At 40.2% G+C, this 16500-nt stretch overlaps 1 protein-coding gene across 1 annotated transcript in view; it reads left to right on the plus strand.

Moving 5' to 3' along the window:
- Nucleotides 1–16500, plus strand: part of TNR (tenascin R) — a 262076-nt gene that overhangs the window by 165672 nt on the left and 79904 nt on the right. The window contains exons 6-8 of the mRNA XM_042465868.1: nt 2586–2736; nt 10975–11244; nt 14458–14643. Coding sequence (XP_042321802.1) covers nt 2586–2736; nt 10975–11244; nt 14458–14643 — 607 coding nt within the window. The remainder of the gene's footprint in view (nt 1–2585; nt 2737–10974; nt 11245–14457; nt 14644–16500) is intronic.

Below are 16500 nucleotides of genomic sequence, written 5' to 3' on the forward strand. Positions count from 1 at the left end.
CCCCACATTAGCAGCCAGCAATACAGGATGGGAACTGTGTGAGGTAATAGCAGATCTTTGTGTATTCCTTTATTGCATGTTAGAGGTGCAATAGTACAAGGGCGCTGGTTTTGGCCATCACAGCCCATGTTCTTCATTAACCTAGTTCAAGCCATAGGTTCAAACAATGTGTTGAATGAAAATGAAACTTAGGGCCTGAGCAGACAGGCCAAAATAAAGCTGCTTCGGGTCTCTTTGGAAGTATGTTGTTTAAATGATGCATGGGTCCTACAAGTCTGGAGGTCGCACCAAAGCCACACTCCATTCCTAAGCACTGGAGTGCAGCTTTGGTGCAGCTTCCAGATTCTTAGGATGCATGCATCATTTAAATAGCATACCTCCAAAGAGACCCAAAGCAGCTTTATTTTGGCAGTCTGTAACAGGCCATAATTACTTATTAAGACAAGGCCTGTTTTGTTTGCAGTAAGGAAGCATGGGTTGATGCTAATGGTGATTCTGCCAAGAATCACCAGCCTAGCTGAGTCATAGAGGTGTGAAAGCCCACAACAGTATTAGCAATAGCTTTAAGGCTGAAAAAAAGGACAAAATCAGCAGAAAAACAAAAACAAGAGGTTGAGAACTGATGAAGATAGCTTGAGTTTCACATTGGTTCTTAAATGGCCAGAGGGTGGAATGTTGGGGAGGGGAACCATTTTACAAGTTCTTGATTATTGATTGCTTGTTCACTTTAGCATTCTCTCTCTCTCTCTCTCTCACTCACACACACACACACACACACACACACTTCTTATAAGCAAAAGTTGTTGTTTTTTTAAATCTGTAAGCCCCAAGATATTCTGTTCAAAATCAAAGTTACATTCTTGCTAGATAAGACAGTCTACAAAGAACAAATTACAATGCAAATCTTACCTGAGGATTCAATGAATAAGTAAAATGCACACCCGTTTCCAAATAATAATGAAACAAATCTCTGGGGGTGGGAATAGATACATCTATTTTATATTTGGATGGGAATGGATGAATAGACTAATAGCCTGATGTCAAGGGTAGCTTAGAGTTCCCAAATGACCAGAAGATTGGTTTGGCCTACTCTTCTAACTTTAACAGCAGGCTGAGCAGTAGGGATTAGCAGAGCTCAGCCTTTAACTCCATTAATATTGGCACATCAAGCTAGTATGAAAAGGCATAGCTGCAGGAGCAGATTGAGTAGTTGGCAATCCTGTTTGGTGGGAAAGCAGCACAAGCAGATGTAAACTACTGGCACAGATAAACAAGCTTTCTGCTGTTCTTTGCAAAGTCCAAATGTCTCCTGCACCAAGATGTGAGGGTGACATGGATGCCATTTGACAATGGGAGAATAGACAGATACTCAACTTCACACATTTCTTTTAAAATGCAAAAAAGCAAAGAAAAAATAGGAGGGGGGACACTGTTGTACTTTGAGATTTCAGACCAGCTGATTTCTTACCAGCACAAAGGGGATCCTTATTGATATGTTAAGATGTAAAAACTACTCTTCACAAGTGCAGTTCATACGGGACCAGTGGGTACTTATTCAGAAGGACTGTATCCACTGCTAGGGAAAGAGTCTAACCTGTCAGCTACCATAGATTGGGATCTGTGGGATTCAATTCCTGCTTAGCCATGAAACTCACTTGGTCACCTTGGACCAGTCAACCACTCTCTCACTCTTCCTTTCTGGAAGAAAAGGTGGGCAGGAGAAGCATTAAAAGATTTTCTAAAAAGAAACTTTTTTGTCAGAGGCCTTGTTAACTGGAGTATGCCTGTATTCTGAACATAAACTGGGGAAGAAGATTGCTCTGTATTTTGCCTGACCCCTTTAGCATAGAGGTGAGAAACCAGTTTGCAGACTGCCCATATGTTTTGATTAACAGGGCAAATAGCTATTTATAGAGGAGATAAATTTCCTTAAACACACACAAACATACCTTTTCCTACTCCAGAGTCCCATTTTGGAGCCCACAATTCTCAAAAGAATGTAAAGGAAGGAAGGGGAACCTTCTAGGTTGCATTTAGGTGGGACCAAAATCAGCAGTAAAGGTCTGTCTCCTCTCCCATGGAAAGAGAAATACTTTTTTTCCTTTTCTTTATGTTAACCTTGATTTCTGACTTTGTCACTCTCACACTCATACACATTCTCATTTTCTACTCTTGGGCTGCTAGAATAGAGACAACTCACTCATGGAAGGGAGGTTGAACTGATGGCTTGCAGAATGATTTTAAAATTAGGCCACTTGAAATGATGGTGTCCCAGACATTCCATCCTAAGTTGCCCACCCTAGCTTTAAACTTGAATATTTAAAGAGATCGGGATGCACTCATGCATCTCTGTCATAACATGCAGTTTGGCCCGAAGGACTAAGAAAAATGAGTCATGTTCAACAAACTGAGTATGCTAAAGAAATTAATCAAAGGTTGAGAAGTCTTGGGGCTTATTTGACTTGCATGTGAAAACAGAACAATCCAGCCATAGATAAGAGGGAGAGAGAGAAAAGACTCCAGATTTGTATCACCGATATCACTGCTTCTTTCAAAATCTGAACCTACCTATTTTATGTTTTCAGGACAATGAAGGGGGTGTAATTGCACAGCTTCCTAGCAGTGTGACAACCTTCAACCAGACGGGGCTGAAACCGGGTGAGGAGTACACAGTCAATGTGATAGCCCTCAAGGAACAAGCCCGAAGTCCACCCACCTCAGCCAGTGTGTCAACTTGTGAGCAACCAAAAGCTATCATTCCTATATCAGTTTATATATTAACAGCATTTTCCCTCCATGGTCGGAATAGGTTCTACTGAAGGCTGTTCATGGAAACAACCCAAGTTTGGAAGAAGCCACTCTTAAATAAGTTACTTTCCATCATTTCCTTTTTCTGATGATGAAGGTATTAATAAGTCACTTAACATAACAAGGGGATGGTTTCGCTCCTTTTGTAGAGTAACTCTTAACTAGGTTTATAGTTGTTTCAAACAGTTCCAATGAGGAGGTGTCTTAAGAAACTTGGATAGATGACTGAAGAACTTTCCACTGGGCTAGGATTTTAAAGGGATATGTACAAGAAATGGAAAACAAGGAAAATCATTAAAGAGGAATTCAAATGAATAGCCAACATATGTAATAATAATAATAATAATAATAATAATTATTATTATTATTTATTTGTATTCCGTTTTTTCACAAAGGAATCAAAGCAGATTCCAACAGTATAAATAAAACATCAAAGAATTAAAAATTGCAATTTAAAAACCCCAAAACCTGACCCCGACCCCCATCATAAAAACAGTGATCAATCCCTAAAAAAGATTAAACATCAAAAAAATTTAAAACTGTCCAATATGAATACACTAAAATTTCCGGCAGATTAGCGCTAGGGAAAAAGTCACAAATGCTAAAAAGCAGAACAACCTCAAGCTTGCTAGAGAGGTTAAAAGCAATAAAAAGGGGTTTATTTTGTTTTGTTTTGTTTTGTTTTGACAATAGCAAAAGGAAGAACAAGGTAGGGTTGCTGCATGGGGAAGGTGGGATAGAGAAAAAGCAGAACTACTCAACACCTTCTTTGCCTAGGTTTTCTTCCAAAAGAAGAACAGTGCTCAACCTGGGGGAAATTGCACAGATGATACAGTAGGGGAATGCAACACAGAATAGATAGAGATGTAGTACTGGAACTTGTAATTTCGTTACCTTTAGGGAACAGGAAATGATTTTGTTGTTACAATGTTAACTATTGTAGTAACAATTTCTTCCGGCCGTGGAACTATAACCAATTACTTTTAAAAGCAACCTTCTATGTCATGCATAGGAAAATGATACTCCTACCTCTGGATGTCAGATGTAGACAAACAGTACAGAACATCTGTTTCCTTTATCTTTATTCTGTACTTGTGGGTTTTCCACAAGTGTCTGTCTGGCCGTGCCTCTGTTGAGAAAGTATGCTGCACTAGGCTGACCTTTGGTCTGATCTGCTAGTGCTTGTGATATGACCAGTGAATTAATTTCAGCCTGTGTTTGTTCATAGCTGAGTGGCTGAGTAACATCTGACCTATGCAGCAAAGAGGATTTCATGTATGCACCTTCATTCCTCATAATCACATTTAATGGTTCCATTCATTAAAGCCCATCTATAGGAAAAAGAAATGTACAAGCAGTTTTGCAAAACTGTCAAAGTGGAGATGCATCAATAAAGCTGATAATTATAAAGTCATCAGTAGGCTTTGGATCCAAGGCCAGAAATGCATGCCAACTTAGTACAAGTAGGCTTTCCCCTCTGACAGAAGAGGGTGTGCTACACAATAATCTACAGTCCTGAAACAGATCTTGTTCACCCTCACATTATGTCAGCCAGAAAACACAGGCATTCCTCCGTCCACCACCACCACCAATATTTTTTACAGATTTGTCTCTGTTGCTGTTTGAGAGTATTATGTCAGATGTAGTTTGCTACTGACATCTACAGACCATGCTAAGCTATGACCCCTTATTTAAAGTGAGCTTTTAATGGACATGTTTCCCAAGTCTTCTGAGGAACACTCCCTCCCTCCCTTCAACTGTGAAGGCATGGCATCATGCTCAAAATGGTAGACTGTGAAACAGTAAGAAGGAGCCACTCTCCATAAAACCCATTTCCCTGTATGAGTCACTTTTCTAGCCTTGTCTCCTTCATGGAAAGAATCAAGCTTCCAAGAAGAGATTCATGCAGTTTACCAGGATTGGATAATAGAAAAGTATCGGGCCCCAGTGGTGACACATGAAGAGGTACGAGCAGTTAATCTTGCAGCGATGCAGCAGCCAGCCTACTCTCTGAGTAGCCTACTATGGGCCTTAATCGTTTGATTAATTTCTGGAAGCACACAATTCAGACATGTATGGGACAGGGCCCCCAGAATTGTTTTAGGTTTGTGGGGGCTCAACTTGGACAGGCAGGCCATTATTCATTTTGACAACTTGCAAGTACATTTTTACAAAACAAAGAAAACACAAAATACATTGCATTGCAACAACAATATATTTGAAGCAGATGGCAATTTGACTACTGTGAGAGCAATGGAAAAATAATAAAGGAATAATACTGTCCATAACTGAATAAATAAAAATGAATCAATACAATTAAGCAAAGTGAATAAATATGAAAGGCCCTATTAAGTGAATGCAAAGGTGCCTATAAGGTTATTTATGTATTTATTTATTTCAAGGATTTATATCCCACCTTCCTCCCACAATGGGATTCAAGGTCTTCTAACCATCTACACTTCCATTACACTATTTCAGGGGCAAAAGCTATGGAGATGCATTCAAAGAAACAGAACTGCAGACAAAATACTTTTTTTATTATTTTAAATAAACTTTATTGTTAAAAAACAATCCAATACAATTATTAACATACACACCATTACATTCAATCAATACATTAAGTTCTTATATACATATACTTAAGAGTGAAGAAGTAACCAACTAAACCAATAGAAAAAGACCAACCTTTGTTTGTTTTGCCTAATTCTTTTTTATTTTATATATCCTTCATCTTCTACTTCTTATCTATAATTTCTCTTCCTTTCTTCTTAAACCTTCTACTTATTACCTTCCCAAATCTTTCTTCTTCCCTACCTCCACCTTCCTTTCTTTTCCTCTTCCCCTTCTTACTTGCAAATTTGCTTACTTGCAAATTAGCTTACTTGCTGTTCACCGCTGTGATCTTTGGAATAGCGGTATATAAATAAAATAAATTATTATTATTATTATTATTATTATTATTATTATTATTATTATTATTATCTTCCTTTCCTATCTACTTAGTCTTCTCTCTTAAATCATCCTTGATATCCTTCTTCCTGCTTTCTCCTACATACCCATAACCTTCTTCACTTACCTAACCTTCTTCTCCCTATATCTCTTTCTACTTCTTCTCTCTAGGTCTTCTCTAGATTTCTCTAGCTATCTTCTTATCTCTACATATTCAGTCATACTATTTCATTCATACTGACTTCCTTCCTTCCAATATCAGTCATGTTAGTTAGACTATCTTACTTTGATATCTACTTACATAAATCCAATCTCTAGATACCATAATTAAAAAAGTAATTTATTATAATTAATCAATTGAAATTAACTACTGCTATTTTCCTCATTTACGTTCAAAAATTCCATTACTTTTCTCCATTCTTCCATATATTGGTCTTCGTGGTTTCCTCTAATTATTTGCGTTAATTTGTCCATTTCTATCCCATCATATAACTTTAATAACCATTCATCTTTTGATGGGATGGTTTCATTTTTTCATCTCTATACAAAATATACCTGAGCTAATGAGACCATATAGAATCCAATCTTTACATATTCACCTCTGAATTCATCATCAAATATTCCTAATAGAAAAACGTACAGGTTTAATTGTATCTTTCCCCCCAGTATCTCACAAATTGAATCCCTTATCATTTCCCAATAATCTTTGGCCCATTTACAAGTCCAACAACAATGAAAAAAGTACCTTTCTCTTTTTTACATCTCCAACAAGTATGGTTACCTGATTTATAAATTTTCCCAATTTTAGCAGGTGAGAGATACCTTAAATAAAACATTTTATAGAAATTTTCTCTTAAGTTCTGAGAGACTGTATATTTATAACCATTCCTCCAAACCTTTTCCCATTGAGATATTTTAATCGGATGACCCACGTTTCTTGCCAGTTTTATCATTTGTTCTTTAATAGTTTCATCTTATGTATCAAATTTTAAAAGCAATTCATAAAATTTCCCAATTAGTTTATCTTTTTCCTTAGTTAGTATTTTTCCCAATTCTGATTTTTCTTCATCCATATCAAATCCATGCATTTTTGTATCCATTTTGAACCTTTCTAAAATTTGTCTGTGTGTAAATCAATTACAGTGCACCCACGTCATACGCAGGCGCATTATATGCTGCTTCTTCCAGCACCGCACAGCAGAAGAAACAATGGTGTGCGTGCACCACTGGCGCCGCATGCCGCCACGAGCACAAGCCTCATTACTTGCAATGGGCCTTGAGCATACGTGTTTTTTGTTTTACACAGGGGGGCCGGAACAGATCTCCCACGTAAAACAAGGGTGCACTGTAATATCCCATCCTTCTTTATTTGTCTCTTACTTTCAGTACCATATTTCCATCTTTCATTTCCAAGATTTCTTCAGACAAAATACTTTTTAAAAAAACTACAATATGTATTTACATATATATCTGTCAGTCTCTTGTTCCCCTGAGTGCCATTTATGCCTGAGAGAGGCATTTTTTTTGCAATAGGAAACTCATATCCTCTAACATCTCACATATTAAAACCGGGACATGTGTGGTCAAGCAACATCAGGATGTGATCAAGCTGGACGTAGTTATTAATGAGTAAGGATACACAAGATAAGAGAGGCTGCAGCAGTTTCCTGTTCCCTGAACCTACTAGGAAGGACAAGATTCTGCTCCCCTTCTCCTCCGCTGAGTTAACGGGGTACAGACTACTTTAGTACCTTGCACTCAGTTTGCAGCAATAGATGTAAGCTGAGGACAAAAAAAGGAAGTGAAAAGAGAAGAGAGGAAATGGAACATTTTAAATGCAACCGAAAAAGTGGAACAGCAAAAGTTTAATCAGGACTGTCCCTACTATTGTGTCAAATAGAATACAGTCAGCCCTCCTTATCCACAGATTTTTTTATCCGTGGATTCAAGCATCCGCGGCTTGAAAATATTTTTTTTAAAAACTCTTGATTGTCCATTTTATTTAAGGGAAATAATTTTGCTATGCCATTATATTTAATGGGACTTGAGCATCCATGGATTTTGTTATCCACAGGGGGATCCTGGAACCAAATCCCAGCAGACAACAAGATCCCACTGTATATGGAATCCCAGAAAGAAAAAAAATCCTTTCCTGGACTACAATGGTCCAGAGAGGGATGAAAATATTGGCCTGTTACAGACTGCCAAAATAAAGCTGCTTTGGGTCTCTATAGAGGTATGCTGTTTAAATGATGCATGCATCCTAAGAATCCGGAAGCTGCACCAAAGCTGCACTCCAGTGCTTAGGAATGGAGTGTGGCTTTGGCACGACCACTGGACTCTTAGGACCCATGCATCATTTAAATAGCATACCTCCAAAGAGACCCCAAGCAGCTTTCTTTTATCAGTCTGTAACAGGCCATTGTTCTTCGGGGGCATGGGGAGTCCAACTGAAAATTGCTCGTATTTTGGTTGATCAGGCTATCATAATAATTACAGAACAAAAAAAATGTTTAAAGAGGCTAAGAACCTATGCATATCATATTAACATACAATGCAGTCTTCTGTCTATCTTTGCACAAAAGGAGATTTCAAGGGCTACCATGGAGGATGGTGGATTGTCCTTTATTGGAGATTTCTAAGCAGAGGATAGATGGACACCTTTCAGGGATCTCCAGCTTTGTATTAAACTGCTTTTTCCCCTTTTGGCAAGAGTCCCCAAGACTGGGCTATACCATACATCTTCAACCCCTCATCTTATGACCAACAACAAACAAATAGTAAACTAATACATGTACAAACATGCTTAAAAAATATTCTCTCCCTCCCAGACCATGCTAGAATAAAGTGGAGACACTATTCTGTCTGCACTGTTCTGCTGTTCTGCAGTTGACTTTCTTCATTGCTTATTTGGCTATCTGGGATATATAGAATAGATAGATCTGTGCAATGTAGTATAACAGTCCAGTTTTTGGAAAAAGTTTCCCCCCCCCCCAACTCCAGAAATTTCTACTGTTGATATATTGACTGTGTAGCCCTTGAAGAAGGACAGCCAATTTAATATATAGGCTGTACCATGTTGTTGTTTTTTACAAAACAGGATATTTATCAAGACTTTTAAAGAATGCATTACACTCCATCCTTATGCATATGGAAACTTGTCTCTTTTTTGCCTGTGGAATATAATACATGCTTTTCAGTACCTGTTCACAACTATTAATCAACAATAATTCCAAGGTCTTTTCACATGTACTAATGTTAAGCCAAATATTTCTCATCCAATAAATGTGCTTATGTTTTCTGTGGCCTAGGTGTAGAATTTTGCATTTATCTCTGTAGAATTTCACTGTACAGTAATAATTTCAGCCCAGTTTTCTAGTTTATCCACGTCTTTGAGTTCCCCTTCCCAGTCTTGTATCATCCTCATATTTGAGAAAGATTCCCAGTATAACCCATCATCAAAGTCACTGGGATGATAGAGACAAGCCAAATAAAGTGGTTTCAAACCAATTTGAAGGCGGGGCATTTTGATGACACATGCCTCCAACGTGGGCAGAAACCAGATTGAAGCTGTGCCCCAGGGCTAAAAAAACCAAGGCAAAAAAGAACCCAGTATTTTCCATCTTAGCCCAGAAAATGGTCATCTTCACAGCTACATATAAACACCCCAATGCCAGAGCTGTTCTAAAAGAGCGATCTATCCAAACCCTAACCCTAAAGCTATATATAAATGCACTGGTGCAGGTGCACATTTTAAAAGGACAGAGCCACCATACCCAAGTGGTTGGGGCGGCAATGCAAAAAAGTGAAAGTGTGACATCTCCAATGGATATAAGTACAACATACACAAATCAGACAGTCCAAGAGGGGGCATGAGGTGAAGGGAGATGAAGTGGACATATAGAGGGGTGTGTGATTATTCTTTGCTGGTGTTTTACTGGGCATACCGATGCCCCGATGTCCTGTACTGGTAGAGGATCACAGGTGTGACTGTGTGGTTGATCAACGAGATGTGCATCCAATGGGATCACATCTAGGCAGCAGACAGTCACACTGGTGGTGTGTTTGTGTGATGGTGGGGAGGCAACAAAAAAAATTACCCAGCAGCATGTCTTGATGCTGCACTGTGTGGTCAAGCCATGTGCATTTGGGTCACCTTGGGAGCAGCCGACACAGACAGAAGTTCAACCTACTTCTAGAAAAGGCAGGTTCCAGCTGCTTTTTCCTGCCCATCTGTTATGCTGAAAAGTAATGGTCCTCAGGCAGAAACTTGAGACACTCCATTTGAGACCTCCTTCCAGGTTTAAGTGCAGCCATTGCTAGTGACTTTGATCACCATCTGATGGTGTTTCCATGCTACAGTTAGCCTTCCGTTTTCACAGGGATCTGTTCCGTGAAAATGGAGGCTCGTGCCCGTGGCCCAGGCACATGCACTGGGCACGTGAGCTATTGAAAATAGGAGAGATTGCCCTCTGCAGATATTCAAGGTCACGGATCTCAGATCTGCAAGTTAGGAAGAGTGACTGTATTCCATATTTAATCAGTTTGCTTATGAAAACAGTATGGAGGAACTTATTAAATGCTTTGCTGAAATCCAGATAAGTGACATCCACACTATTTCCAGCACCCAGTAAACCTGGAGAGAAAAGAAACAGAAAATAGTTTAGCAGTAATTGTTCTTGACAAACTCATAATGGTTCCTACTAATTACTGCATTGACATCTTGCTATTTTCAAAGAGATCCCTTTATAATAACATTCTAATATTTTTGCTGGTATTGAGGTTAAGACGACTAGTCTGTAGTCCCATGGATCTTTATTTTTTGCCATTTTTTGCCATTTTTAACACATTTGCTCATACAAATGTTAAGTAATAGCGAGCCTACCCCCAGACCTGCTTTAACAGCTTAAGATGATACTCCACTTGGAACTTGATGAGGAACCAGAATTTGATATTGCACATGTACAGGTATTTTAATGTGTTTTTAAATTTTGTTTTGCATAATAAGAATGTAGTTTAACTATGTGTAAATTTATATATGTGCTGTTTTCCCGCCTCGATCCGTAGGGAGAGGCGGGATATATAAATAAAAATTATTATTATTATTATTATTATTATTATTATTATTATTAAAGCTGTTCTTCATCTTCATCTGTTTTTCTTGTAATTTGTTTCTCCCCCACCCCCTCCATTTCTCTATGGATTTATCATGTTTAGTAATTGATGGGCCTACCCAGATATTGGTGCGAGATGTCTCAGACACAGTGGCCTTTGTTGAATGGACTCCACCTCGGGCTAAAGTTGACTACATTCTTCTGAAGTATGGCCTAGAGAATGAGGAAGGAGGAAAGACCACCTTCCGGCTACAGCCTCCCCTGAGTCAGTATTCCATGCAGGCCCTACGACCAGGCTCAAAATATGAAGTCTCTATTGCTGCTGTCCGTGGGACCAATGAAAGTGATGCTGCGGTCACCCACTTTGTAACAGGTATGTTCAAGACAAAAGTGTGTTAGTAGAGCACTTCTTGTCCACAACCAAAAGTACATTCATACACAAATGCCTTGCATATGAAGATTCCTAACAGAGGGGAAGTCCATAGCATGGTTATGTAACATTTGCTTAGTTTTCAGAAGGTTATGGTTCTAACATTTCCACTGAAAAGAATAATAATAATAATTTTAATAATAGTTTTTATTGATACCTTCCTGCCTCTCCCAATGGATCGAGGCGGGATCACAACAGAGTTAAAAACAATTACAATGGCGAGTTACAGACCGCCGCTTTGCGGCAGTCTGCCGCCGCCGCTGCTTGCTCCGTGCGGGAGCCGCAGCAGCCACACCGCGCGGCTCCCGCACGGACCGAAAAAGAAGCTCCAAAATGGAGCTTCTTTAAGCGACGCCTCTATGACGTCGCGAGGCGCGAGGGGCGGACTCGCGACGTCATAGACGCCGCGACACGTGCGGACGCACAGCGTCCAATACGTAAATATGGTGGCCGCCGTGTGGAACGGCCACCGCCATATTGTACGTACAGAATACGTACTAGGGTTAGGGGGGTGCGGAAGCACCGCCCCTTCCTAACCCTAGTACGTATTCATTACGTACTAAATGGCGGTGTGTAACCCGCCAATATTACAACATTAGTTACCACATAATTAAAGCCAGAGCTAAAACATGAAACATCAATCAAGGTCAGGTGCTCTCATTCCATACCAATAGTCTTCATAGGAGGTCAGGAGGATATGCGCGGCGAAAGAGCTCTGTCTTTACCGCCTTCTTGAAAATTTCCAAGGATATAATAAGGCGATTCTCCTCTGGGAGTCCGTTCCATAGTCTAGGGGCAGCTATGCTGAATGCTTTTTGGAAAATAGAGACATGTTTAGATGCTGGTACCTCCAGCAGATTCTTCCCACTTGTTCTAAGAGTGCTAAGAAATTTCTAGCAATAGCTAGGAGTATATCCAAGTAATAGTACATGTACTTTGCATTCTAGTATCACATATGGGTACTTAGGAAAATTTAAATAAATCAAACGCTATAGACAGTTAACAGGTTTAATTTACAGTTCCATAAAGGAGAAAGCAGATTTTGGAGCTGTTTTATGGCTTTGATATTGCCTGTCATAAAGATTACAGATGGATACTATTGCTTTCAGTTATCTGTATGATAATATCTTGCTGACTGTACTTAAGAGTAAAGGGTGTGTGCAGTTATTGATTTCCTGAGTCATTCATTCCCTGAGTTACTTTGATGAATTGTTATAATTTTAAAAAAGCAAATGAAGAAGCAAAACTATTGCAGGATAAATATGTCACTCTTGTTTTACACAGCATAAGACTGTTGTCATTTAAAAAAAATAAAATAAAATTCCTACAGAACTACCATGGTGGAAATGCACTTTGCCAGAAATAAAGGGAAGAAGATCTCAAAGCAAAGGGTGATGTATTAACAAATGCATCAAGTTGAGATTCTTTCCCAGAACTGATTCTAATTCAGCTATTTTCAAGGAAACCTAGATCACCTTATCAGAATAATTGAATCAGAATCAGCCCTACAGAATAGCTCTGCCTTTATTTATCAAGCAGTAATGCGGGTTGGCCAAACTAATTAGTTTCATTACAAATCAATGGGACAAGTTAGTCAAGATTTAAGTCTCATCAATTTCAGTGGGAACTAAGTGTAGCTACTTTATACTACAGTCCAATACAGGTATTCTCAAAGGTAAGCCCCACTAAGTCCAATGTGTTTTACTGTCAAATTAATGGGCAGAGGATTGTATCTTGAACCAACATTGAACCCATTTTCTTCAGTTCGTTTTTGCTCTTTTCCTTTTTTGCTCTTGCTTTTGGTTCTTTCTTTTTTTCTTTATTGGCACTACACTTCTGTTTTGTATAGAAGCATGCAGTGTCAGTGACCCTGAATATCATCTACTGAGGTCCCAATTAGGGATGTCTGGCTAGTTCTGTAGTGAAAATGTGCACAAACTGAAAAACTATGCAGTGCGTTGAATTTAAATGTGACCTGTGCATGGTTGTTGTTTTTTGACAAAGTGTACATTTGGATGAAAAATCCTTTGTTTCACTACCTCAGACCCTCAATCCATGTCATAATTGGAGACAGAGTTCAGTGACAGAGTACATGTTTTGTATGTTCAAAGTCCTGGTATCTCAGTTCTAAAAGGGAACTCAGGTAACTGGCTGGAAAATACCTCTGCTAAGCATCTGCCAGTTACAGCAAACAGGATTGAGGCAGAGGAATCAAAAAGCCAAGTCACTGCAGGGCAACTTCATACAAAGAACCTCATTAGTTTTAGGGAAAGCACAGCTTAAAGGTGAAATATATACTTTGCATGTAGAAAGGTTTAATTCCTAAATTTTAAAGGCTATCACACAGTAAGACTATGAATGTTTTCTCTTTCCTGAGACCATGGAGATGCACTGCCAGTCACAGTAAACCAGACCATTCAACTGTGAGGCCATCTCAACTGTTGGATTATAAATCCCAGTATCCCTAGCCATCATGGTCAGTGGATGAACCAGCTGTGGGTGATGGATGTGTAACCTGGAGGTCACCCTGTTGGGGACATCAGACAGTCCACTGCCAGATGGACCAATGATCTGTCTCAATATAAGGCAGCTACATGTGAAGACCTATTTTAAACCACATTTTGGAATTTCTGCATTGTAACCTTTAATTACGAATCAAATGTGCTTCAGCTTTAAATCTAATCAGTTGGCTTTCCATCACTTGATTTCATTCCAAAGCAATTAACCACCCAAAACTTTATTAGGGAATATGGCTGATTTGTTATACTCTCAAACCTGGAAGTTATATGTATATAAACTGGATGTCTCACTGAACAATATTTCCTACTATCCTAATTAGATAAAATCCATGCATACTTTAATGTATTACATAAATGATAAGGGTTATCATTAGTATTGCTTAATGAATAAAGTTACTTGGCTCAGTGTAAGAATTATTGATTTAAATTCTCTGCCTGGAGTTGCACAGGAAGACATGATAGCAAGACCCACCTGCATAGCACTTTTCTCCAAACATACAGCAATACAGTAAATTTGAAAATGCCATGTTTATGTTGCACTTGGCAAGGCTGTTCATGATTTAGGGAAGTATCTGGATTGCAGTTGAAGAAAGAAAGAGAATCATGGTCACTGTCTGTTTCCCTATTTTTAACCTAGAAATCGATGCTCCCAAGAACTTGCATGTTGTCTCTCGGACATCAGACCGCCTAGAGCTTGAATGGGATAACAGTGAGGCAGAGGTGGCGACCTTCAAGGTAGTGTACAGCACTCTGGCAGGCGAACAGTACCATGAGGTTCTGGTGCCTCGGAGTCCAGGCATCACAACCAGAACCACTCTCACAGGTAAACCTTTCTCCCCAGTAGCATGGGCATTTGTTTTTCTTGTAGAATTTCAAACTGGAAAGCTATTGTAATTGCTTCTGAGTTATGCATGGCTGTTTAAACATGCTTTTGAAAGATCTAAGCTTTTTTTATATATAGTAATTCATTGTTTCACCACTACCACACACACACACACCCTTTGAATTTTTATGCAGTTACTGGTGAAAATGTTTTTTAAATGGATGCTGATGGCCAGAAGATGCTTTGTCTACTTAAGTCTTACAAAAGCTCACTGCTTGCCAATTCTTTCCTTAGTTTAGTCTCAAAGGTGCTACAAGATCTCCCTACCATATTATTCTACGACAAAACATGGCTCTATCTTTAAATGACTACTGATATCTTTTAATGGCTAGTGGCTATTAACTATTGAGTACTCCCTACCTGCCTTGGGGGAGGACTGAAGAGACACAAGCCCTTATCAGATGAGTGGTGGGAACTGGGGGTCTTCGCACTGGGCGATTCGAATTCGCGTTATTTCGCACAATACCATCATACCAGCATTCGAATGGCCCAATCTGCAACTAACGTGAATGCGCGAGGCTGCCGAACTGAATGCGTACTGGCTCTCTCTTTTGGGCGTGTTGGCCAGTGCGCTGAATAAGGGATGTGCGATTATCCTGGATGGGGCTTGTTCGATCTCAGTGCGAATGGGTCTGGTGTGACTACCCAGTCCTGGAATTCCATCGCAAGGACCCCCAAGCTTCCAATTTTTACTTCCGGTGGGTCTTTCCTCTTGCCGGTTAGAGGAAGTGGGGGGGGCGGTTTCCAGCGGCCTCCTCCTCCTCCTCCCGGCTTGAGGAGGCATCCCTGGCTGCATCCCAAGCCGGGAGGAGGAGAAGGAGCGCTGCTGGAACCGCGATTCCCGTTGCCCCCCGCGCCTACTTCCCTGCCTGGAAGGGCAAGGCATTTTCCTCCCTCATCGAAGGGGAGGGGGAGGGAAAGCAGCCCTGGGACGAAGGGAGCAAGGGAAGGCATTCTTTAGGAGCCTCTTTTTCCCTGCATCCCCTGCCCCAAGCCCTCTGTCGCTTGGCCATTCCTTCCCTTGCAGGAGGAAAATCCAGGTCATGAACGGAGCTCCATGTCCAGGCAACCCCCCCCTTTAAATTCAAACAATATTTTTTTGAGCGCACCATGCGCATGGTTTATATTCCAGAGGCAGATGGAGCCAGGCTTGCACTTGCTTTCTGCAGAGGGGGAGAAGCTACAAATGTTGCAAACATCAATGTTACATTTTTACCAATTTTTTTTGAGCAAATATGCGAATGATTTGCTTCTTGCAGCAATACAGCAAGGGAAGCCAAGGGAAAGCTAATGTTGCTTTTAAAAGCAAAAAAAACAAAAAAGCATGCCAATCCCATCTCTCTGCCGAAACGGGCAGTATCTGACCCAAAAGCCCACAGGTTTATTAAAAAAGAGAGAGAAGGAGAGAGAGAGGCATCTCTCTCCTGCTTCCAGCCGCGCTGAAACCCCTGTGCCTGGCTCTTTAAAAGGGAGGGACATTCCCCCGATGCCCTGCAACGTCACCATGACGATAGCTTGATTGGCAGCGGCCAATCTACAGAATTGCATTCGATTTCTTCAAAATCGCATTCGATTTCAATTTGTTAGTGGGCACTTGCTAAACGGAGCGATTCGGGGGAGGGCATCCGGATCATCCCAGTTCCCTCCATGTTCTTTTACCCCAGTATGAATGGGGCCTGATCAAAGCATCCCCCATTTACTTAGATGGCCATCCAGCCTCTTTGACAGCCGCTGGAACTGCTCCTCCTCCCCCCCCCAGATACCATACTCACACACTCACACACCACCACACAACAC

Source organism: Sceloporus undulatus, chromosome 4 (genome assembly GCF_019175285.1).
Source record: "Sceloporus undulatus isolate JIND9_A2432 ecotype Alabama chromosome 4, SceUnd_v1.1, whole genome shotgun sequence".
Classification (NCBI taxonomy): domain Eukaryota; kingdom Metazoa; phylum Chordata; class Lepidosauria; order Squamata; family Phrynosomatidae; genus Sceloporus; species Sceloporus undulatus.